The 23,680-nt window shown below is 27.9% G+C and overlaps 3 protein-coding genes and 1 long non-coding RNA gene across 9 annotated transcripts; 1 reads left to right on the top strand and 3 right to left on the bottom strand.

Moving 5' to 3' along the window:
• Window positions 1–385: 385 nt before the first annotated feature.
• LOC127277023 (zinc finger protein ZFP2-like) lies at window positions 386–6,730 on the bottom strand. 2 transcript variants are annotated; one of them, XM_051297816.1, is made up of 2 exons: window positions 6,428–6,730; window positions 386–4,403 (listed from the first exon to the last, which is right to left on the bottom strand). In XM_051297816.1, the coding sequence occupies exon 2, from the start codon at window positions 4,381–4,383 to the stop codon at window positions 2,914–2,916; it is 1,470 nt and encodes a 489-aa protein (XP_051153773.1). In that variant the 5' UTR covers window positions 4,384–4,403; window positions 6,428–6,730; the 3' UTR covers window positions 386–2,913. The 2 variants fall into 2 exon arrangements, with proteins under 2 accessions (XP_051153773.1, XP_051153774.1); XM_051297817.1 differs by lacking the exon at window positions 6,428–6,730 and adding an exon at window positions 5,247–5,402.
• A 1,570-nt stretch (window positions 6,731–8,300) lies between these two features.
• On the bottom strand, window positions 8,301–16,287 carry LOC127277025 (uncharacterized). The gene is made up of 5 exons (XR_007842306.1): window positions 15,789–16,287; window positions 15,235–15,291; window positions 13,361–13,983; window positions 8,750–8,862; window positions 8,301–8,441 (listed from the first exon to the last, which is right to left on the bottom strand). It is a non-coding gene; the product is annotated as an uncharacterized LOC127277025 (long non-coding RNA).
• A 151-nt stretch (window positions 16,288–16,438) lies between these two features.
• LOC127277024 (small nuclear ribonucleoprotein-associated protein B) lies at window positions 16,439–17,749 on the top strand. Its single transcript, XM_051297818.1, has 3 exons — window positions 16,439–16,593; window positions 16,932–17,466; window positions 17,567–17,749. Exons 1-3 carry the CDS (start codon window positions 16,591–16,593, stop codon window positions 17,677–17,679), a joined length of 651 nt encoding a protein of 216 aa, XP_051153775.1. The 5' UTR covers window positions 16,439–16,590; the 3' UTR covers window positions 17,680–17,749.
• Window positions 17,750–17,784: 35 nt separating this feature from the next.
• LOC127277020 (BRCA2-interacting transcriptional repressor EMSY) lies at window positions 17,785–23,130 on the bottom strand. 5 transcript variants are annotated; one of them, XM_051297807.1, is made up of 14 exons: window positions 22,924–23,130; window positions 22,273–22,447; window positions 21,996–22,174; window positions 21,771–21,889; window positions 21,571–21,699; window positions 21,284–21,455; window positions 20,969–21,202; window positions 20,754–20,906; window positions 20,516–20,661; window positions 20,287–20,406; window positions 19,987–20,088; window positions 19,552–19,808; window positions 19,314–19,474; window positions 17,785–18,999 (listed from the first exon to the last, which is right to left on the bottom strand). In XM_051297807.1, the coding sequence occupies exons 1-14, from the start codon at window positions 22,982–22,984 to the stop codon at window positions 18,800–18,802; spliced, it is 2,208 nt and encodes a 735-aa protein (XP_051153764.1). In that variant the 5' UTR covers window positions 22,985–23,130; the 3' UTR covers window positions 17,785–18,799. The 5 variants fall into 5 exon arrangements, with proteins under 5 accessions (XP_051153764.1, XP_051153766.1, XP_051153767.1 ...); XM_051297809.1 differs by having other exon boundaries at window positions 19,552–19,793; XM_051297812.1 differs by having other exon boundaries at window positions 18,800–19,015.
• Between the last annotated feature and the right edge of the window lie 550 nt (window positions 23,131–23,680).

Genomic DNA, 23,680 nt, shown 5'->3' with positions numbered 1-23,680 from the left:
TTCTCAAGTGTCACTTTTCATTAAAATAAGATATTATTTTTGATTTCAAAGAATAAAAACAAGAAAAAGAAACACGTCCCTTGAATCTCCAAACCCAGCTTTATCGATTTTCGGTAAACCCACTGCGTCCAGCGAAGACGTAGAAGATAAATGGCAGCAATTTTTTTTTTTTTTTTTTTTTTTTTACTATAACAGCTCAAAGAATTTCTTATACATCCTTATGCCGAAATCTGAAACAACGAAAAATTCTCAAAATCAATAAAACAAAAAAAAATATCATGTAATTTAAATAAAAATTATTAACGAAATTTGAAAAACTTGTCTGTGTGCGAAAAATTTAGATTACTAATAATAGAAAAAGGAATAAAGGACAATAATAACAAAATTTGTTAATTAACTGAAAATGTTTATTGATTTGTAGGACAAGTGACTGTGAAAGTCACAATTATATAGTGCACTTTACGAAAAATTAATAATAAATCATCAGTTTTTTTTTTCTTCTTTTTACCAAATAAATCATTGTACATTCCAACAGACAACCTCTCTTAAATTTAAATATATAATGCTTTCGAGACTATATACAAAAAAACAATGTAATAACAACACACAGTCACGACGAATCCCACTTTTTGGATATTGCGGATTTCATTTTTTTCACAATATAATAATAATAATAATAATAATATTAAATGTCTAGCTGTTACATGAACTTGTCTACATTTTTTTTTTAAATTTTCAAACTTGATTATAAACTTAAGACGTACAATGTAACATGCGTTTCACTTGATATTTAATTTATAAATAATATTTACATATGCACTCGTTCTTTTTTTTTCTTTTCACTCACACTGAGGTTGTTTTATAATATTTATTTTTTAACAATACGATATACAAATTTAATGGCAGGCGGTTTGTGTCATATTAGCGCTTGATTTTTTTTTTTTTTTTTTTTTCATTGATGTAAATGAATGAATGAGATGTTTCAAATATTTCATCTAGATATAACATGACAATATAATATGAAATGGATTTCGAACATCGTACCATAATGAAAAATAAAATTGAAATAAAAATTCTTTTAAAGAAATATTTTTAAAATAAGAAATTTTTTTTTTTTTTTTTTTTTAATAAAAGATTCAAAGTAAAACAAATCTTCATTTAATGAAGACTAAAAACAAAATATTAATCAAATTAGATTTGATAAAATTTTTTTTTTTTTTTTCATAAATAATCTGTAAATTTTTGAAATTTTTCAGAATAAATAAACTCTAAGAAAAAAATATTAGCAAAAATGTTTTTTTAAAAAGAAAAATTTTTGTAACTGATTTAAAACTCCATTCATAGATTTTTGTTTCTCTAAAAATGTTTTCAAATTACAGAACCTTGCTTCCTGGCGCATACAACATTTTCGATAATATTCTAAAAATTAATGGCTAAAAGAATAATAATAATAATAATATATATATATATTTATATAGAAAGCAGTGGAGAGGAATCTATTTGAAACTTTGGTGACTTTAACGCTCGTAAATGACGGAACGCCACGAAGCTCCCGCTCTGTAAAATCCAAATCCACCACCTAAATTTTTTTTAAGTTTCTTATTTATTCTATATCGAAAGCCAAATAACAGCGATAAACGATCAAATACTTTGACAAGACAATGACTTCTTATTATTATACGTATTCCGGTACGAGTGTTCGATTTATGAATTTTTAAATTCTTTGTCCACTTTTATTTTTTTCCAAAAAAAAAAAAAAAAAAAAATTATTCAGTGTAAATTAAATATCTATTTTCAAACAATTAAGTACAAAATTTCATCAATTCAATAAATAATTTTCTAATAAATAAAAACAAATTTTTTTAGATCAAATCCAGATAAAAAATTTGATTTTCAGTAAATTTTTTAAGTGACAAAAAAGTGGACAAGGGAAAAAATCGAAATAATGAATGAAAAATCGAATGGAATCGCATTATGAAGTGATAACTTTATAAGTAATCAGTTCTATGCGTTTTTTGCGGGGACAGGAATAATGTCACACCGCCGTGTACGCCTTAAAAATTAGATTATAGAATATTTTAAGAGAAATATAAATAATGTTATATATATATATATATACGCTATAATGCAACGATTAGAGCCCTTCGTATTTTTTTTTCTTTTTTCTTTCATTATAATATCGACTTTTGTGAAGAATCTATTTAGATTTTTAAAGTCTTAGAAATGCTTTTTTTTGCGGTTTCGAAATAAAATTTGTAATACACATTTAAAAAAAAAAAAAAAAAAAATTCGCTTTTTTAAAATGTAAATACTACAAATGAAAATAGATAATAATAACATATTAAAAATTAGAAATGTAGGTCGCGAAAAAAAAATGCTCTAAATAAAATGTGACCCGCGCGTATACGTTTACGCTAAACACTTTTTTTTTTTAAAAACTGGCAGTGGGCTCGCAGCTCCCTCTCACTTTACACACATGGAAAAAATTCGCAAAAATTTACAGAAATGAAAGAAATTTGAATTTTACCTCAAAAATTATTATTTTTCAAAAAAAAAAAGATTATTTTTTTTAGTGTACTTTTCGTAAAAATTTACATTTTGGAAATTTAATTTTTCTTTTTTTAAAGAAAACACTATACGAAACTTTTTTTTCTTTCGTAAAATAAAAATATGTTTCTGTAAATTTTGTACGAATTTAAAAAAAAAATTCTTATCACAGAGATATTAATTGTTTGGTAGTTTTTAAAGTCTTTAATGATCGCTCGCTCAATTATTGAGCTTTTTGAATATGGGAAAAGTGATCGACGAAATAAATAAAGCATTGCTAAACACCGGTTTTTTAAAATTTAAAAAAAAAAAAAAATCGGAAAAAAAATTAATTATTTCCTTGGCTTTTCTAAAAATTGTGAATGACTATGAGGCGCGAGCAAATTGAATGACAGAATTTTGTCTCTGTGCATTAATACCAGAACGTTCGTGTTCCATTGATTCGAGAATCATTTTACAACGTTTACGCGGTGGGAGAATGAGTGTTTCTTTTACGGGTATAACGAGATCAAGTGGATCTGGTGATGGTGCTGGACTCACGGGATTACTGCTTGGCGGTGTGAGAATTGGATGTTTCTCAACATTTATACCACATTCACGTTGACGTTGTTCCTCGACTGCTTCAAGGGCAGCTTCAACTCTTCGACGTGCATCATTACCGGGTAAATTGAGTATCGATTCATTTTCAGTCAATGAATCACTACTCGGTCCACTGTACGATGAATAAGGTGAATAGGCAGGCGATAATTCGGGATAGAGAAAAACTTGCGTTGATGGCTCCTGAAAGGATCGTTCCTCAACGGCAGCGGCTGCCGCTGCGGCTAATAATGCTGGATTCACTCCTCCAATTGGCTGTGAATACTGATCCCTTTGATAAACATAATAGGAGAAATCCCTTCCTGTATTATTGTAACTTTGTTCTTGTTCCTCAGTCTTATTCTCCTTATTGGGAGCAATTTCTTGTTCTTGATTTGTTGGAACCGAATCGGAATGAACTTTAATGTGAGCTTCCATATTTTTTTTATTCGTAAATGTCTCATTGCAGAGTGTGCATTTATAGACTTTTGCACCATAATGATTGACTTGATGAAGTTTTAAAACGTGATTATAGCCAAATGATTTGCCGCATACTTCGCATTTATAGGGTTTTTCCCCAGTGTGAGTTCGTGTATGAACTTTGAGTTGTTTTGAGCATGTAAATCCTTTGCCGCATGATTTACATACATATGGTTTTTCACCCGTGTGCGTACGCATGTGAATAACAAGTTGACCACTTTGAATGAATGTTTTTTCACAAACTGAACATTTGTGTGGACGTTCACCGGTGTGAATTCGCATGTGCCTGTGAAGTTTGCCACTATGCTCAAATGCTCTTTCGCAAACGTCACATTTATAAGGACGCTCATTGGTGTGAATACGTCGATGAACACTTAGATTTTCCTTAACCGAAAATGCTTTATTGCAATATTCACATTGATAGGGTTTTTCACCGGTATGAGTACGATAATGCCTTGTGAGTCGTGCTGGTACGGCAAATGTTTTACTGCAAATATTACACCTGTATGGATCCTCGCCCTCTTTGCCATGAGTTCTCAGGTGACTTTGGTAAACGTTTTTTTGATCGAATATTTTTTGACACAACATACATTGATAGGGCTTTTCATTGTGTGTTGTTAAACGTTCAGCGGCAGGTGATGTGAACGCTGACAAGTCAGGACTGCACACAAGACTTTTTACTGGTTTTATTGGTTCCAATTTTGAAGCGACAATTGCCACTGGCTTTGGCGTTGTTTCACGCTTTAATATTGTCTCCGATTGATGATAGTAGCCTACCATTCTCGATGAGAAGATATTATCTGAAATAATATAATTTTTCAAGTTAATAAAAATCATCTTTTTTAAATTTATATTTTTTATTTTGACAAATTAAAAATTATACCGAGGGTAGAATTCATAATTTCTAAATATGAATATCAAGAATAGAGGCTAACAAAAGTTTGTCCCGGTGCACTATGAAATGCGTCGTACGTTTTTGTTGATTACGCACCGACCTGAATCTCAAACGTATTGCAGACACTATTTCCCCCTCAATCTTGTTTTTTTTTTAACCCAAAACCGCCCACCCTTCGCGCGAGCGCAGACTTCCACTTTTGACCCTCTTCAATAGATATAACTTTTTCCTCTGCCAATTTAGGGTAAAAGTTATAATACTCCAAAAAACTACTTCCTTGCAAGGGTGCGTAAAATCACTCGTAAATTTTATTCATATTCCCCCCAAAAAAAATCCATATTCTAAAGATTAGCCAAAAAATTTGTAAGAATTTTTTGTAAACAATACAGAATGTGGTACGAAATAGGTCAGCGACCTGTTTCTTTAAAGAGCACGCGTCGCGTTAATAGCAATTTTTTAAAAAAATTTTTATTACAAAAACTTCTTTAAAATTTTGCATAGTAAAAAAAAAAAAATTGTCATAATAGTTCTCGGACGAAGAAACTTGTCGGAGATTAACTATCACTTAAAAACTCCAACTCAGCGCAATTTCAACTCAGAAATAAAAAAAGAAAAAAAAAATCGCAAAAGTGCTGATTTTCAAAATTCCTCAATAGAAAAATTTCTGCAAGTACTAATTTCTACAAAGGTAATAAAAAAAATTGTTTTTTTTTTTTTTTTTTTAAATAAATGAGAGGAAAAAACATACCCTTTTGAAATTATATCGATATGAATAAATTTTTTTTTTTTTTTTAAACAAAAAATTGTAAAATTAATTGAATATAGAGACAATTAGCCACACGTAGAGTATTGTGTCGATGAGACTCGTGTGTGTATAAAAGAACAAATACGGTCGTGAAAGTCGCAACGACGTTATTACTGAGGCTACACGCGCGTCGTTATTCGCGATGAGGCAGTCGACGATGAGATGGCAGCCAATGCATTAAGCTCTTGTTGAGAAACCATGATCGGCTGCCTCCACGTGTACTCGCCACATTTTTTTATAGCGATCACCGACCTCGTGCAACTCAACCCGCGGTAAGGACGTCGAGTTACATCACAAGAATATATGAGTACCTCTAGCGGTTTCTCTAGGCAAATTTACAATAGTATACACATTTTTTTAAAAAATTAAATATCGATTGTTTTTTTTTTTTTTTTTTTAAATTTATAATCAGAATTAAAAAAAATATTGATCCCATAGAGCGGACACCTACAAAACGGTTTCTCTCTCTGTATCAAGGAACCCCTCATATATTCCGAGGGGTAAACTTGGCCTGCGCTAAAACTGATGCGCAACTTATCTTAAAGACATCGTCTCTCTAATAATACGCCCTAATCTCCAAAAAAAAAAAAAAAATCCTAATATCAAATATTGCACTCGATTTTTCTTTCGCTCATGATTAACGGTTTTTTACAAAAAATTTCGGTTTTTTTCGCATTTTTGAAATTCAGCCTCTATTATTGATATTTTTTTTTATCAAATTTTAAAAGTGCAAATTGAAGAACAAAATATTTTAAAATCGACGTAAATAAACGAATATTTACAAAAAAATAAATAAAATGGAAAACAATTATATTTTACAAAAATATTACACTATTGAATATTAAAAAATTTGTTTTTGGAGTAAACTATTTTTTACACTTTATAAATACTTGTAAAATTAAAAAAAATGTCAGTTGTTTATCAAAAACTATTTTTTGGAGTAAATTTTTGAATTTATCGTAATTTTTTCTCTTTCTTGTAAAAAAATATTATTTCTGTTTTGATTAATGAAAAAATTAAATAATTTCGCCTTCAAACGTTCCACGGATATATTTTCCGTTTGAAAATACGAAACATAAAAATACAATTATTAAAAAAAAAAAAAAATTTGTTGTCAAACTCACCAATTGTTTAGAAAAAATATTTGACAGTTCTCCTCCGGTTACACACTATAAATAGGCAGTTCACAAAATTGTTTTAAATCAGTGGTCCATTTGAAATTTTAACACTTTTTTGTTCTTCTTTTTTTTTTTTTTTAGTAAACTAATGTCACATTGAATTTCTTGTTAGCATGGTCGCGGTTGTTATAATTCACTTGTATCCACAACGAGATTTAACGTGTATATATTTTGTTGTATATTATAGTAAAAGGCGACGAAATCCGAAGGACCCGCCTCGGGACAACCAATCATACTGTGTAATGTTTACCTCCTACTCGATACGAGTTGATACGAGAATCGTCGAATGAAACCGAACAAAACTCGTCGTTGTCGAATGGCAAAGTCAGGGGCGACGAGCAAGAGATCACCCCTCTCCAAAAAACCTTAAACTCTCCCTCCACCTTACAAACGCAATGACGACCTACAATTTGGGGCGCCCAAATGTTCCCTGAACGGCACGTGGAGGTTGCCGACGTGGTTTCTTCACATCGACGGCGCGCGTGCGATGATACACACAAGGGCGAGAGAGAACACGACAATATCCACCACCGACAAAGACAAATGTCACACCAGAGTCTCTCAAATTGCCCTTTATTATTGTATAGCCTCGCTTGATTTTTTTTTTGCAAAATTAAAAATTTAATAATTATTAAATATTAGCAAAAAAAAAAAAAAAATAATTTCAAATTCCATTGGATTTTAAACAGGGAATAAATTTTTTGCAAATTTTATAAGAATTTTCTTTCGGCAGAATATTTATATTTGATATTATTTTATTTTTCCAGTAAATTGTATAAAACCCAATTTTTTTGCTAATTTTCTACTGTAAATTTTGCCCGCGAATTTTTATTTACAAAAAGAATTTAAAAATTAGCAATTTTCTTTTGGCTTTTCTATATATTTTATATTTATTCTATTTTTGGATTGGATTTTCAATTCGATTTTAAACAGCGAATTTTTTTTTTTGCTAATTTTCTACTGTAAATTTTTCCCGCGAATTTTTATTTACAAAAAGAATTTAAAAATTAGCAAATTTTCTTTTGACTTTTCTATATATATTTTATATTTATTCTATTTTTGGATTGGATTTTCAATTCGATTTTAAACAGCGAATTTTTTTTTTTGCGAATTTCCTACTGTACGTTTTGCTCGCAAATTTTTATTTAAGTATTTTATCTGATTGGACAGAATTTTTATTTGACATTTAAAAAAAATTACTAAATAAAAAATTTAACTAAGTAAAAGAAAGTTTTTTACTAAAAGTAAAAATTAAAGGACATTTTTTCTGTTATTCAATTATTTTGAATCACTATTGTTTGAGAATGATTCTAAGAGGTCAATAATCCCTATATAAATTTTGGTTTTTTTTTCTCTTAAATATGGTGAATGATTTAAAAGAATCTGCATACAATGACAGGATTTGATGATTGATGAAAAATCAAAAAATTTTTTTTTTTTTAAAATTAAAGAATACAACATTCGGAGCCTGATTGAGAGACTCTGGAGGGTAGAAGTGAACCAAATGGAGGGAGAGCCAAGTGCGGCAAGTTGATGAGAGAAAGAGAAAAAGGTATAGCCGATATCGAGGTAAGAGAAAAAGAGAAGGAAACAAACCGATAGTGAGGGAAGAGTTGATGGAGAAAAACAGAGCGTGACAGAGAGGAAAAGAATGTTTTTTTGGAGAGAGTGCTGCAGAGAGAACGTGGTGACCTACGAAGTCGACTTTGCGCGTGCATTTCACCGACACACAAATATATGTATGTATATGGCTTATAATGATTGTCTTGTATATCAAGTAAAGCCTCGCTATCACTGACAACAAGTTTCTCTGTATTAGTTCCACACGTGTATATACGTATATATACTCACATTATTCACACATATAAGTATCATTTTCTCCTTTCACCGTATGCGCGCCTTCAAAATCCGCCTCGTGCTTTTCCAGTTCTGACGTTCCCGACGATGATCACTTGACGCTCTAAGACAATGACGATAAGAAATATTAGTTTGATAAAAAAAAATGATAATTTTCATATCTCTACACCCAATATTACGATGTCTTATCACATCGAAAATGATTAGTCTGCAAATGTTAGTTCAATTAATTTAATATTAAAAACACCAAAAAAAATTGACAATTAAAATAATTTAAAAATTTTTTCAGATTTTAAACTCCAGATTTTCTAAATAACAAAAAATTGGAAAAAATATCGAGAAAAAAAAATGATTTCACGAAAGATAATTGTAAACAATAATAATGTAAATTATTAAGAAATAATGACTTACATGATAAATTTTCCTTGTTTAAAGTTCAGGGTTCATGCGGTAAATTTCCAAAAAAGACTTCCGCCTTTTGTCAATTAAATCATCGGCAAAACTTTTAATTTCCCTTCTCAATTCTGAAATCAGAAAAAAAAATTGTAAATCTCAATTTTCCAACAACAAAGTAGTGCATTCAACCCGCATTTATGAGGAAAAAAAATACCGTTTTGATATAAAAAAAAATGTTTTTGAAAAATTGTTTTCCTTGCAAAAATATGTTACACACATGTTTTATATATAGAAAGAACATAAATAAGTAATCTATCATTTGATGATTATAGAAAAAAAAGGAAGGAGAAAAAAAATATTTCTATATAAGACGTAGAAAAGTGGTACAAATCACGAAGTAGTAACGACCTTCGATTCTTTCAGTAACACAGTTACGTGTTAAACAGACGAATATTTCTTCCGCACGAAGTAGTAAACATTGATGACATCATCTTTTTTAAGTAGAGAAATACCTTTTCGTAGAGACCAGATAATATACATGTTATAAGTACTACGTCTCTCTTTCTCTCTCTTTTTGTAATTCAAATCTAAATTGATTAGAAAAACAACAACCCATTTAAATCATTTATGAATGAAATATTTCTATTTTTTTTTATTTAAACTCCTTTATGATTAAAAATAAATAATTTGTAAAAATATTTTAACATTCATTCATTGAAAAAAAAAAATAGTAACATTTGTATTATAATAATGATAAAAATTAATATTTTTCTATGGTTAAAAACTACAGGTGTATTTTTCACATTCATAAAAATTTAAGATATTTACAACAAAAATAAAAAAACTAAAGATAAGATAATATAGAAACATCCACGTGAAACAATAATTACAGTTCTAATCTATTTAACATTATTTATGGTAAAAATTTTAAAAATAACTATACATTCTCCAAAATTTCAAAATATTAAATTTTTTATTTTATTCTGTAATAGAGAAATATTATTAATGTCAAAGAAAATCAATAACAGTGATTGAAACAATATTATATATGTATTATCTGTTCTCGTCAGTTTAATTATTATATCACAGGAAGTTTGATAAAGTCATTAAAAAGTAATACATAAATCTTCATCAAAACAAATATTTTTCTTGAATTAAACATTATTTTTCCATCAATGACAAAAAAAAATCTATTTTGAGAGAAAAAAAACTCCAAAAGCGTTTTTCAATATTTTAATTGTAAAAATTATTTCTAAAATTTTCTATTATTTTTTTTCAAGATCAAAATTTAAATTTATGTAATAATTTGAGCAAAAAATTAAATTACCGGTTCTTTTTAATGAATCAATTTATCTATTTTTAGAAACCATTTTTTCTGCGAGACAATGCAAATTTGTTTTTAAATAAAAATGGAACAAAATTTGACGGGGTGATTTTTTTTTAAAGACCATGCGCGCAATGCTTGGGGAAGGCTACGAAATTTCGTGATCCAGCGAACATGTTCAGTGGTGTGTGTGTGTGTAACAATATTATAACAGGGAGTACAGAGCAATGACCCAGTGCGTATGTTGCACGTGTAAGGCAAGAAACCACGACTGCAGCCTCAGAACAGAACATTGGACGCTGCGTGCGATGGTCACGATACATATAATACATATATATACCTCTTTTTTTTCCTTTCAATACAACATACATACAATGAAAAACCTCAAGGCAAAATATGTAAAACGAAGTACTTTTTTTTTCCCTACCAATTTTCTAATCAATAAACAAACAAACAGTTCTAGACAATAAAATATCGATTACAAAAAAGAGAAAAATTTATTCTAATTTAAATTCAGGCCACTAAGAGAAATTATAAAAAAATTATTACATTTTTTAATTAGCAGTTATTTTTCGAATCAAAATTAATTTTTCTTTCTTTTTTTTCTATACTTTCATGACTCAGCAAAAACCCAATTCCCAAATCTCTCTCGACATCTTGCGTGTGTTTTCGAGGTTTATACTTTTGTTTTCTCAATATTAATTTCCCGCAGTCACCCAGAATAAATGTTCAAAATGCCTCAATATTCCCGGAAACTGATAAAATTTAAGGTAAACAAGCTGCAAATTATATCATATATTTGTAAAAGTACTGAGAAAAAAAAGAAACGAAAACAGGAATTATATTATAATTGACTATATATGTAATCAAAACAAGAAAATCTTGATTTTAAACGATTGAATTAACATCGCATTTGATACATTTTATCGCTTTTTTTAGGCTCAGCGAAAAATTTTATCAGAGAGCCCGATAAACGGAGAGGGCAATTTTGTACCAAAAAAAAAAAAAAAATATGAATGCCTTTCGATCGCAGTAAAATTAAAATTACCGTTTACTTAATTTTATATTACTTTTTAAATAACTTAATTTAAAACTACTCTTTTTATTTTTTATTGAAAAAAAATTAATTAAAAAAAATTTTTTTTATTAAATTATTAATTTAAAATTAAATATAGAATTATTTTTTTACAAAAAAAAAGAGAAACAAATAACAGAAACGGGCCGAGAAATGGAAAATTTCCAATAATAAATTCCTGTACATTCTCGCGCGGCAGAAAATTGTGTATCAGGTGTAAAATTTTTGCCGATGCAATTGGAGTACTGAAGAAGAGTTATATTTCAGGTGATCCATTCTAACTTGAAAGCTGAGCAAGACAAAGAGAATTCAACACTACTGGAATAGCCCTATATATACATGCGCAATACCAAAGAGACGATCCTTTAGAGAAAGAGAGAGAGAGAGGCCTGAGACAATCAATACTGTATCTTTCCCCAAAAAAGAATTCATCAAACGCATTATCTTCTCAGGACTTTCGGGTTTAAAAAAAAAAAACAGAAATAGAAAACAATTTTAACTCTAATCCTAACTTATTTGAAGTGAATTCTCCATCAAACATCGTGAGAAATATATCAATACATCCGAAATTTTTTTATCCGAATTAATTTCAATTCAAGAATTTTATAACAATTTAATTAAATTAACCATTTTTTTCAAATTGGGATTATTTTTTTAAAAAAATTCACTTTAAAATGAATTAACTATTTAATTAATTAATTAATTGTTCAGATAAATAAAAATTCGAATCAATACAAATTCGGACAAATAGAACTTTGAACAAATTAAAATTTAGATGACAAATAAACACATAAATTTCGGACAAATAAAAATTCCGATCAATAAAAATTCTGAGCAAATTGAATTTCAATCCAATGAAAATTCGGATCAATAAAAATTCTGAGCAAATTGAATTTCAACCAAATGAAAATTCGGAAATTAAAAAAATGAAAAATTTGAATCAATAAAAATTTGTACAAATAGAAATTCTGTCAAATAAAAATTCTTACAATTAAAATTTCGGGCAAATTAATATTCGAATCAATAATAATTCAGCTAAATAAAAAATTTGAATGAATAAAAATTCGTGCAAATAGAATTTCGGTCAAATAAAAATTCTTACAATTAAAATTTCGGGCAAATTAATATTCGAATCAATAATAATTCAGCGAAATGAAAAATTTGAATCAATTAAAAATGTGTACAAATGAAAATTCAAATTAATAAAAATTCAAATAGAATTTTGTCCAAATGAATAAAATCAGATGTCAATGAATTATAATGAAGGAAAATAAAATGCGATCCAATAAGTTCATTGATCAATAATTGAATCATGAATTTAGTGAATAAAAACTAAAATTAATTTTGTATTCAGTGGACATAATATATACAATTTTTTTTTTATTTTCTTATTCGAGAGGGGAATTCTGTCTAATATGTATGTGATCACGAAGAAGAATAATCGAGCTCGTGTATATAGAAACTCTGTTGAAGTTAGAGTCGGAGGAAACAACGAGGGGGGAGAGAGAAGAGGTAGAGAATGACGCATGGAGTGGGGTTCTGTCTAGAGCGGTGTCGTACCTTGACCAATCTCAACGCGACTTGTTTTAAGCTATACACTATGCCGCAACGACCTTAGAAGTCGCAATCATGATGAAACTGAAATGGCAAAGGGAAAATAACAGAGTGGACACAAGATTGTGTTATTCACACACATTCTCTCTACTGTCATCGTTTACTCCTTTCATTCGAATTGTATTTTTATATATTAATAAATTACCTTCTTCACACACTGATATAAATATACAAAATATTCAGGAAAACCCACATTCAATTTTTGTTGTTGTGAAATCAGTATTCTGGGAAAAAGATAATACATATGTTGTTAACCTCTGCTCGAAAATATTAATCGAAATTGTTTTGAAAACAATTTTTATTTGTTATTTTGTTTCAGACTATTGATTAATTTTTTTTTTGATAAAATCAGGAATTACTGTTTTGCAAACAATAATATGTATATATAATTATTTTTCGTTATATTTTTGATAGAAAATTTGAAATTTATTTCTTTTGGGAATTTTCGATTGTTTTTTAAATCTAAATTTTAATTATTTAGTTTTATATTTAAAAATTATTTCAAACTATTTTAATAGTATTTAAAATCTTGATTGTTTTGTCCTTTTTAAAAGCGTATTGATATACGTCGTTATAAATGATAAGTGCGTTTGAATAATCACACTTCACTCACCCTTCTCATCAAATGCAGAACTAGTTGGGCGATCTTCCCTTCCCTCTAAATGTTGACCTACTTCTTGGACCCTTTATTTGATGTTAGTTGTTAGTCACACTATTCTCGTCGAACGCAGGACTTTTTTTTCTTTCCTTCCAAAAAGGCATGAATATTTTGCAATCTCCAAAGTCATTAGAAATGCTGAAAGAAATCAAATCATAAATAAAACTATCCCTTACAAAACATGAAAAATAATTTGAATTATAATATATTAAAAAAATATAGTTTAAATTGACAATAGAATAATTTAGAGTGAAATTTTCAATTTCTTTGCAAATTAGAAGAAAAAAATAGATTTAAAATATTCAATTACTATATGAAATTTCTACTTTCCTAAAAAATTTCTTGTTTCTTGACCATCTGAATTAAAAACAATGTTCATGAATCCTTTCATCATCGTGAAACGAGAAATTGTATCCCGAATCCAAAAGCGTATTTTAATTCTGGAATGTAGGTCGTTACAGAAGTAAATATAATCAGTCACCAGAGCTATCTTCGTATGCGTATAGACAGTCCATATTTTCCAGATTATCAAAAAAGATAAAAAATAATATATTTTTTGAAAATTCTATTTCCAATTCCTGCGAAAAAAAAAAATATAAAATCAAAAGTTTGGAAAAATCATAAAAACTCATTTAAAATTCAAATAAATTTTTAACATTTTTTTTTTTTTAATTTTCATCTGATGTGTATTTTTTAAATATATGTTCTATTCTGTTTTGTCGACATTTTATGATAATAACTAATACATATATACATAAAAATCTTGTAAGTTTTATCAGGCTTTATGAAGCGCGTGTATTCTGATCTATCTGGGATAGGGATTAAAATACTCGGGCTTTCATCAATGAGTAAGGGGAGGGGAAAAAAAAAGTGTTGTGAAGATTCGAGGTGGGTGACGCGAAATCTCAATATACATGTAAAGAGAGCCGCACGCGTAGCTGGTTATACTGTAAGTTAAAAAAAGGCCACTGACCGAGTACCACGTGTAACTGCAGCTATATATTCTATACTATATACCAAGCACAGTGCATTGGACATTGCCCAAGGACGTATTTATCATTGTGCACAAAAATTTTCTATATAATAAAACTTTCTCCATTTTTCAAAACTCCCTTTTCCTGGCCCTTACGTAACCTTTCAAACAATAAACATACCAAAAACTAGACCTAAACATTAATTCAAATATTGCTCCCCTCTTCATTCATTCTATTCAATATTCCCTTTGTAAAAAAATCCTTTTCATTATCCTATTACAACGTTGTTAATTCGAAATGAATTTATTTAAATATTCTATTCACCAAAATAAATATATGCATTTCAATTTTGGCTGATGAAATTGAAGATTTTTTTTTTATATTTAAAAAACAAATTCAAGTTGAAAAAATAAATGAAAGTTATCAAAAACAAAAAAAAAAGAAATTAAATGATGCAACAAAAAAAAAGTCCTAGTGTAACTATAATAACTATTATAGTATGAGAATGCAGGAAATTATGTAAGTCTTTAAAAAAGGTTCAACTTAATATATCCTCGAATAAGCTTCTCTTAAGAACAAAAAAAGGAAAAAAAAAATATTAAGAATTGAGGCCCTAACGTTTCGAATGTACAGTATAAGGCCTCGGTCATCGAACTCGTTTGACTCCTAAAAATGTGGCCCTTGCGTTCTCAACAAATATCTCAAGCTTCAAAGTAACAAAAATTATCAGATATACTCAAATATAATTTACGAAAAACAGTTTCGTTTTTTTTTTTTTTTTGAAAAAAAAGATTTTCTCCCTAAAATAATGATTGATTAAATATTTTCTTCTACTTCACAATTTTTAGCGCTTACTTTTTAATTTTGAAATTAATTCCTTCCTGATGATGAAAAAAAGTGTCCTTGGAATATCTGAAATTCAAAGAAAAATAATTATAATATATAAATTCAATTAAAAATTGGAAAAATTCCGACCAAGGTGATGTCATGACGCCATGGGTATAAATACAAATTTTTTTTTTTCCTTTGTTCCAAAAAATATGTATAAACAATTAAAATGAATATATTCTGATTATAAGTTAATGAAAAGTAGGTAGAAAACCGGATATAAAAGAAAAAAAAACCGAAAAAATGAATAATAAAACAAAACCTAACCTAAAAATTCCAAATCTTAGAATTTTAGAATATATTTTCTCAAAAAAACTTTTGCAATGAATTTTTTCTATGCTCAACACGTATATTTACATAAATATCACAATTATTTACTGTTTTCAACATGTTTTAGTTGAAGTAATTAAAAAAAATGTGCAACTAAAAAAAAAACTGTGGAAAACACAAGAAGACAAGAACAAAGAACAATTTTGGCGGGAATAGAAAGGAAATTGGTGGACAATTTGAAAACTACTTACTAGTAATGTGGATAAAGAAGAACTTTCCATCTGCAGATAAAATATAATTTAAGATCAGTTGATAATGCAGAGTACGGAAACTCTATTATGTCGGGTCGGAAGCAGGGTTGCACAGTGACGCGTCACTCGAGGTTTTTGACGTATATTACGTAAAAAATGTAATATACGTAAAAAACCTGTAATAAATGTAAAAAAATATGGCGGCGGTCTGGCGATCAATAAAAAATATGTAAACAAATATTAGTATCACAGAAAAGCAACAAATTAATTATTTTAAAACTTTTAAAAAATAAGTATATGGATATGAATCCACAAAATCGAAAACGCCAAGCAATTCCTTGGCAAAGTTTAAAATTTTCACGCTTGAAAACTGATGAAAAAGGAGTATTTGTCATAGTTCTCTTGCACCCAGGACAAAATGCTGCATTTTTCCCATCGAGTTTCACCAAAACATACGACAATTCCTTCCAAAAAGAATTTCGCGGCCTTCCACCTCTACGCATTTTATTTTTCGCAATTTGCAATTGTGCCACTCAATTTTATTTTCAGGATCACGGAGTTTAAGCGGCCATTTTGAAAAAGTAAATTACGTAAAAAACTAAGCACGTAAATTACATACGTAATATACATGTAAAAAACCATGTAATTTACGTCAAGTATATTACGTACGCAACCCTGGTCGGAAGTGAAACGTTTTGGCGTGATCAGACCGGCCCAAAGTTTTTAAAAGAATAATATTCTTAAATCTAAGAATATTTATTAATTTTTTAAATTAAAAACCAAAAAAGAAGAAACCGCAAAAATGGTAAGTTATTATTTTTCTCTAATATAGTTACAAAAACAGTGAAAACATTAATGATCTTTTGGCGTCTTTGACATAACCTATAAATTTTGACATCGTTTTTATCAATTTTATGTATATATACACAAAATTTACTTTATTTTTAATAGTAAAATATTATTTACAAATTTGCAGGATAATAATTGTAAAAGAAATTTTATTTTTGTCCGTAATGCGATAATTTTTTTTTTAAAGAATAAGGTTAGGATGCTACGTTTATAATATCTAAAAAAAATGGCATAGCAAAAAGAAAATGGAAAAATTAAATTTATTATAAATACCTTAATTGAAATTATTTTTAGACGATCGGAAAGAATAATAAGATGCTGCAGCACATCAACTATAGAGTGCGAATTATCCTACAAGATTCTCGTACTTTCATTGGAACATTCAAAGCTTTTGACAAGCATATGAATTTAATTCTTGGTGATTGTGAGGAATTTCGTAAAATCAAACCAAAAAATACCAAACAACCGGAAAGAGAGGAGAAGCGTGTTCTTGGTTTTGTTTTATTACGTGGGGAGAATATTGTCTCGTTAACTGTTGAAGGACCACCTCCTCCCGAAGAAGGTTTACCAAGAGTACCAATTCCAGGCGCTGCACCTGGACCAGGAATGGGAAGAGCCGCTGGTCGTGGAATGCCAGCAAATGTCGCTGGTATACCAGCTGGATTACAGGGACCGGTACGTGGTGTTGGCGGTCCTTCACAACAAATAATGACACCCGGTGGTAGAGGACAAGTGTCAGCACCACCACAAATGCATCCTGGTGCTCCTCCACGAATGCCAGTCGGTGGACCACCACCTGGAATGATGGGACCTCCACCCGGCATGATGGGTAAGTTTATTGCTTAAAGAAAAAAAATTTTTTTATTCTAAAACAAAAATTAATTAATTTTTTTGAAATCATTTTAAAAATTATTTCAATTTTTTAACAGGTATGCCACCAGGAATGCCTCCAATGGGTCGAGGTGGACCTCCAATGGGTCCTCCAATGAGAGGACCACCACCTGGAATGATGCGCGGTGGACCACCTCCAAGACCTTATTAATTGTAATTATCAACCATTTTTTTTTTTTTCACTCTTCAAACCAATAAATCAGAATCTTAATTAAGAATAATATTGATAAAAAAAATTATTTATACAAAGCAACAATTTTTATTTTCACACTAAATTAATAAATCCAAAATTTGTTACATTTTCACAATGTATAATTAAAATTTATATACAACATATGGATGTTTAAAGAATGTACAATTCCAAAAAAAAAAAGAAAAAAAAAGTGGGACAAAGATTTTTCTAACATAACACAGATGCTATACATTAATTTTAAATATTAGTCGATTTTGATTTTATCAAAATATTTTTCATAAATTTTTTGATAGTTTTTTTTTTCATTAGGAAATTAAGATTGTATTCAATAAACTCTGTTTTAGAACGAAAAAACAAAAAATTGGGAAAATTATTTTTAATTTATAAAAAAGGGACTTTACAATTTTTTGTTGATAAACTTTTTCTCTAAATTTGAATTTTTTTTAAAATGATTTTATTTACAGGAAATATTTCGATTAAAATTTTTTTTTTTTTACAGAACTTGTACTAAGTTTTCTTTTTATGTTCAGTGTTTTACAGAGTATTTATACAAATCCCTTTGAGTTATCTGAAAAATGTAACTCGAGATTTTTTTTTTATAGAAAAAAAGCTTATTCAGTCTCTTTTTTTTATTGAATAAATAACAACTATTAAGTATATCAATTAACCCATTGCAACAAAAAAAAATTTCAATTATTATGCATTAAAAACGTTAAATTTTATTTGACTCCGGTGTCTCAATAAAGAAACCAAAATGAATATTTTGGCACGTTACTATTTTTTCATAATATCAGGCAAATTGTAAAAAAATGTCATTAAAATGATAAATTGTTTCCAAAAACATATAAAAAATATTTGCGAAAAAAACTTACAAATATTAAATATATAGTCATCTCAAAAAATGTTTAAAACTATTTTTTTTTTTTTAATAAACTGATCGTGTATAAAAATAATTAATTTTGTTTTAAAATTAATTAATATTAATTTTTCTTTTTTTTACTTCCAATTAGTGAGACATTTCTATCTAAAATTTATTGGGAAATTTTTCTAAAAGAAACTAAAATCATATTTTATAAAATTAAGAATTGATCAGTTTATCTAATTTTTCCACGACTAATATTGTATCGTTAACTTCTTCTGATATACTACTTGTATTGTCACCTTCTGTACATTGTGAACTTTCGGAATTAATAATTTCTGTTTCTAGAGTTGTACTAAATTGACCAAGTTCTTCACTTGACAGTGTTTCCTCACATTGAACATTTTTGATAGCGTCATCTGAAACAATATCAGGCTTTAAAATGCCCTCTTATTATAAAAATAAATTCTTTTTAATTAGGGGAAAAGAATTAAGGATTAAAATTATTAATTCAATAATTAAATTTTTGATTAAAAAAAAAATAATAATAATAAGAAAACAATTAACAGAAACTAAAGATAGAAAAAAAAAAGTTTATTTACAACGAACGTATAATTATACAACGATGATAAAGAACAAAACACATATTTTAATAAAATTGAAAAAAAAGAAATTATTTACAAAAAAAAACATAACAAAAGTGAAAAAAGAACTTAAAATAATTAACTATTACCTGACGAATGAATTTCATAAATTCCAGTTTGAGGATCTAATGTTCCATCGATAACGGTTTCTTTATCATTATAAATGAAAAGTGGTTCTTTGTCACTTGCTTTTTCGATAATTGCCGCAAAATCCGTATCTTCGAAAACATTATTGGGAGACATTTTGTGACTTGAAAGAAAATTAAATTTTAAAAATATTTTCTCTTTTTTTTGTATTATTTTAAATAAGAAATGGAAAATACTCACCTCTCTTCATTATCATTATTGACAAGTTTAATCAATGAACTATTATTTAATTGAGAATCATTCTCCACTATAGTCGTTCTATTATTGCCTTGATCGTTTAATATAAGATTATTAGCTGGTATTAAAGTTGCTGTTTTAGCTTCAACTTCAATCACATTTGGCGTTTCTAAACGTTGTGGAAAAATCCTATTTTTATCAAGAACATCTTGTCGAATATCCAAAACGACCATTTTACTACCAGGCTGCAACATATTCACCTTAACAATAATTAAAGAAATTACAAAAAATTAAATTTAATTGAAAAAAATATTTCTTAAAATTCTCAATTAATTTTGTTAGTTTGTAATTAATTTTAAATTGAATCATTTGAATTTTAAATTATACTAAAATTTTGAATTTGTTATAAAAAAATTAATTTTCTTTTCGTTTTTTTACTTTGTTGATTAATTTTGCGCAATCCGTATCGCTTTGTTCGCCATTACTGGATGGTATGCGAGGAACCAAGGCTACTGAACTTATCACTTTGCCTCTTGCTTCCTAAAATACAATCCTTCTAGTTTTATTTTCTTTTTAATCGATTAAAATTCTATTAGATCAATTTTGTTTCCAATGTCATGTGCATTTTGAAATTATTACTATTATAATAAAAATTAATTTCAAATTTAATGGAACTTGTTTTTCTAAATTTTTTATTTTTTGTGATTTAAATAATTGAAGAAAAAAATATTTACTCACCTTTCCACCATGAGACAACATAATTTTTTTCATTCCTTTTTGAAGAACAATTAAACTTCTTTTTCCCCCGAAATTCGTTTTTGATTTTGGATCTATGCTTATAGCTTTCGAATTCAATATCTGAGAATGAATGTAAAATTTATATTTTTAAATTGTTTTAAAAAATAATCGAAAAACAAATTTTGTTTTAAATAATAAATAATAAGAATCAGAAAATTAGAAAATTAACCATTTTAGCAGTTGGATGACTATTTGGCTTGACGGGTGTCATTGTTTTACATGTAAGAGTTGTTGGAGATGCTGTAACACATGGTGGACCAGGACCACTGGAATTAGCATTTCCCGAAGTTACATTTGTTAACCGGGCATTGATATCTGTAATTTTTTTTTTTTTAAATAGGTGTTATAAATTGAGCCTATTGGAACAATGTATTGTTTTCAATAATTATGAAAATTTCTCTAATTACCAAGTATTGTTTGCTGATCACCGGTACTTGTATTTACATTGCTTGGCACTATATGCGTAATTGTTTTTAATACCGTTTTACTTGTACTTGCGTCATCAATTTTTTCCATTTCTATTTTAGATAAATTATTCGTCACTGGAATTAATTTTATATCTAAAAAAATTGAAATTTTTTTATTTATTTTATTTATTAACTAAATTATTTTTTTCGTTTACCTTTGTCACTGTTTATTTGTACATTTTGTAACTTGACTTGTTCAACTTTACTTGTTGTGGGCTGAACAATATTAGGCGGCATTGTAACGGAAATTCGTCTTGGACCAACAACAGCAGTTTTCACTTGCGATGGTAATAAATTAACTTTATTTTTTGATCCAATACAAGAAGAAACAGCGGCACTAGTATATTGAACAGTTTGAGCAGTTGGAACAGTATTCGTTTCCTTCGATACTGAAAATATAATTTTCTTTTTACTTTCCATTTTTTTTTTTTTTTAGAAAAAATTCTCAATAAAAAACAAAGGTAACATACCTGTTGAATTAGTGGCTAAATTACTACTGACTCCTACAGAAACAACCGTAATATTTTGAGACGTAACTACAGTTGTTGAATTATCTACATTAATTTCATTAGGTGAATTTTTATTACTGATATTATGCCTATGTGCGTCCGACGATGGTAAACTAGTCGGTGATTCTATATTCTAAACAAAAATTGTATATTTTTTATTCTAATATTTTATGCTTATTAAATTAAATACAATTCAAAATATAAAAAAAAGAAAAATATATACATTTAAAAAAAAATGAAATATTTACCTTGCTACAAGAAGGATTTGTTAACAGAGAAAATTTCGTATTATCTAGATTTAAATTAGGAACTATTAAAGATTCAGATTTATTTGCAATTTTCTCCTTGGAACATGTACTTCCCTCTGTATCTGATGACTGAAAAAAAAATATTGTACATGAAAATTTTTTCAATTTAATTAAATAATTTTTGCGATAACACTACTTACCTCAGTTATTGATCTTTTTCGCTTTTTATCATGAAATTCAGGTTCTATTGACGAAGAAGCAGAAGTTTCCTCTTCCGATAAAAATGTCTGCGGAGAATCAACATCCGTTTCCATTGTCACTGAAAAAAAAAATGTTAATTAAAAAACAAACCACAAAATAAAAAAATTAGAATTATATCAAAGTATTCAAGTTTCTTATTCTTAAATTTTTTTTTTTTTACTGACCATTCGAATCTTTAATTATTTTTTCAGGAAGTGGTTGCTTCTTATTTGCCATGGCCGTGACAAGCGATAAAGTATTTGCAAGAGTTGTAAATGCATTCCGAGCTTTTAAACGAGGTATCAAAGGAACTATTCGACGACCTTCTGTTGCCCAATCTGTTCCAGTATTTGGACCAGTTAATCTGTTTCAATTATAACAATGAAAAAAAAAATATTTCTTTTCAGAATTAATGTTATTATATTAAAAATATTATTTAAAAAATTTCTAAAATCCACTTACTGTTCCGCTACATTAGTTAACCTATCGTCGTTAACAGCTCGTCGAATTTCAGCGCGATGCCTTTCATTAGAAATATGAAGAACTCCTGCCAATTCTTCTAATAATTTTCGTTTTTCATGAGTAAAAGGACCTTGAGCTCTTAAAACGGAAACCATGCTCGCGTAGGCATCTAGTTCTACAGATATTAAAATTTATAATCAATAACTATTTTAAATTACGATACTTAAAAATGAAAAAAAAAAGAAATAGACTTCAATATGTCTATAAACCATAGCTTAAAAAACGATACAAACAAAGCTAATATTCACCCAATAAAAGATAATTCTAAGAAAAAATTGTTCTAAACAATAATCTTTTTTAACATAAATAAAACGCCTATAAAAAAAACTTAACTAGAAGAAGGTTAATTATTTTCACAATTAAAAAAAGACACAAAAGAAACTTGAAAAAATGTTTTATAAATTCGATGTGAAATAAAAATAAAACAAGTATTTATTAACAAATATAATTTGAATTTTCTGAATAGATTAATGAAAAAAAAAAATTAATTACTAAATGGTTTTTTTCATTATAAAAAATATTGAAATATTATTCTAAAAACAATTTCACTCTTAAAAATAAAGCAATAATCACATAGAGACATAACCTCACCTAAGCTTCGTAAATACTTTCTGCATTCATCGCGAGACATGTCCAACTTTCCAGGTAACATAATTGCACAATTATATTTTATGAAAATGAATTGTTACCGAAAAAGTAAACGCTGTGCATATAAATTATGCATTTTAATTTTCTGTTGACAGCACAAAGTTGATGATGAAGTTTGTCGATTAAAAACTAATTCGAGGCATTGATTACAAACATTAAAGATTATTAAACTCGACGATGAAAATTTTTTAACTATGGTTACGTTTACAATCATGTTTTTCATCGATATATCGAATTATTTCAATCCTGATTGGTCGGATTTATTCCAAAAAGGTTTGAATTTACTTTTAGATTTAAACATTAAAGATTATTAAATTCCAGAAAGAAAATTTAATCATTTTAATAAATAAATAGAAAGAAATTTGCTGATATTTGACGTAAATATAAGAAATTTCTCTATAATATAGATTAAAGAAAAAGGAGGGAATTATTTTCATGTTGGTAGAACTGAAAAAGTTCAGTTTTTTTTTTTTATTATGGTTTGGGTTGGCATTCGCCACTGGAGCTCATTGCAAATGGCGTCGTCAGAGAGAGAAGAACCATATTTCGTTAGAGAAAATTTAATCTTTTAATATTAGGTAAATCATAACGTTAATTGTATATATTTAACAGTAATTAAGTTCAGATTTTAGTAAATTATCGATAAATAATAAAAGTTTCGTGGCAGGAAAAAAAAATTAGTATATTTCGATAAAATTTT

Source organism: Leptopilina boulardi, unplaced genomic scaffold (genome assembly GCF_019393585.1).
Source record: "Leptopilina boulardi isolate dan_hultmark-lab unplaced genomic scaffold, ZJU_Lbou_2.1 LbouV2_165, whole genome shotgun sequence".
In the NCBI taxonomy this organism is placed as follows: domain Eukaryota; kingdom Metazoa; phylum Arthropoda; class Insecta; order Hymenoptera; family Figitidae; genus Leptopilina; species Leptopilina boulardi.
The sequence above is the reverse complement of the archived record's forward strand: the minus strand, read 5'-3'. Positions and strand labels throughout refer to the sequence as shown.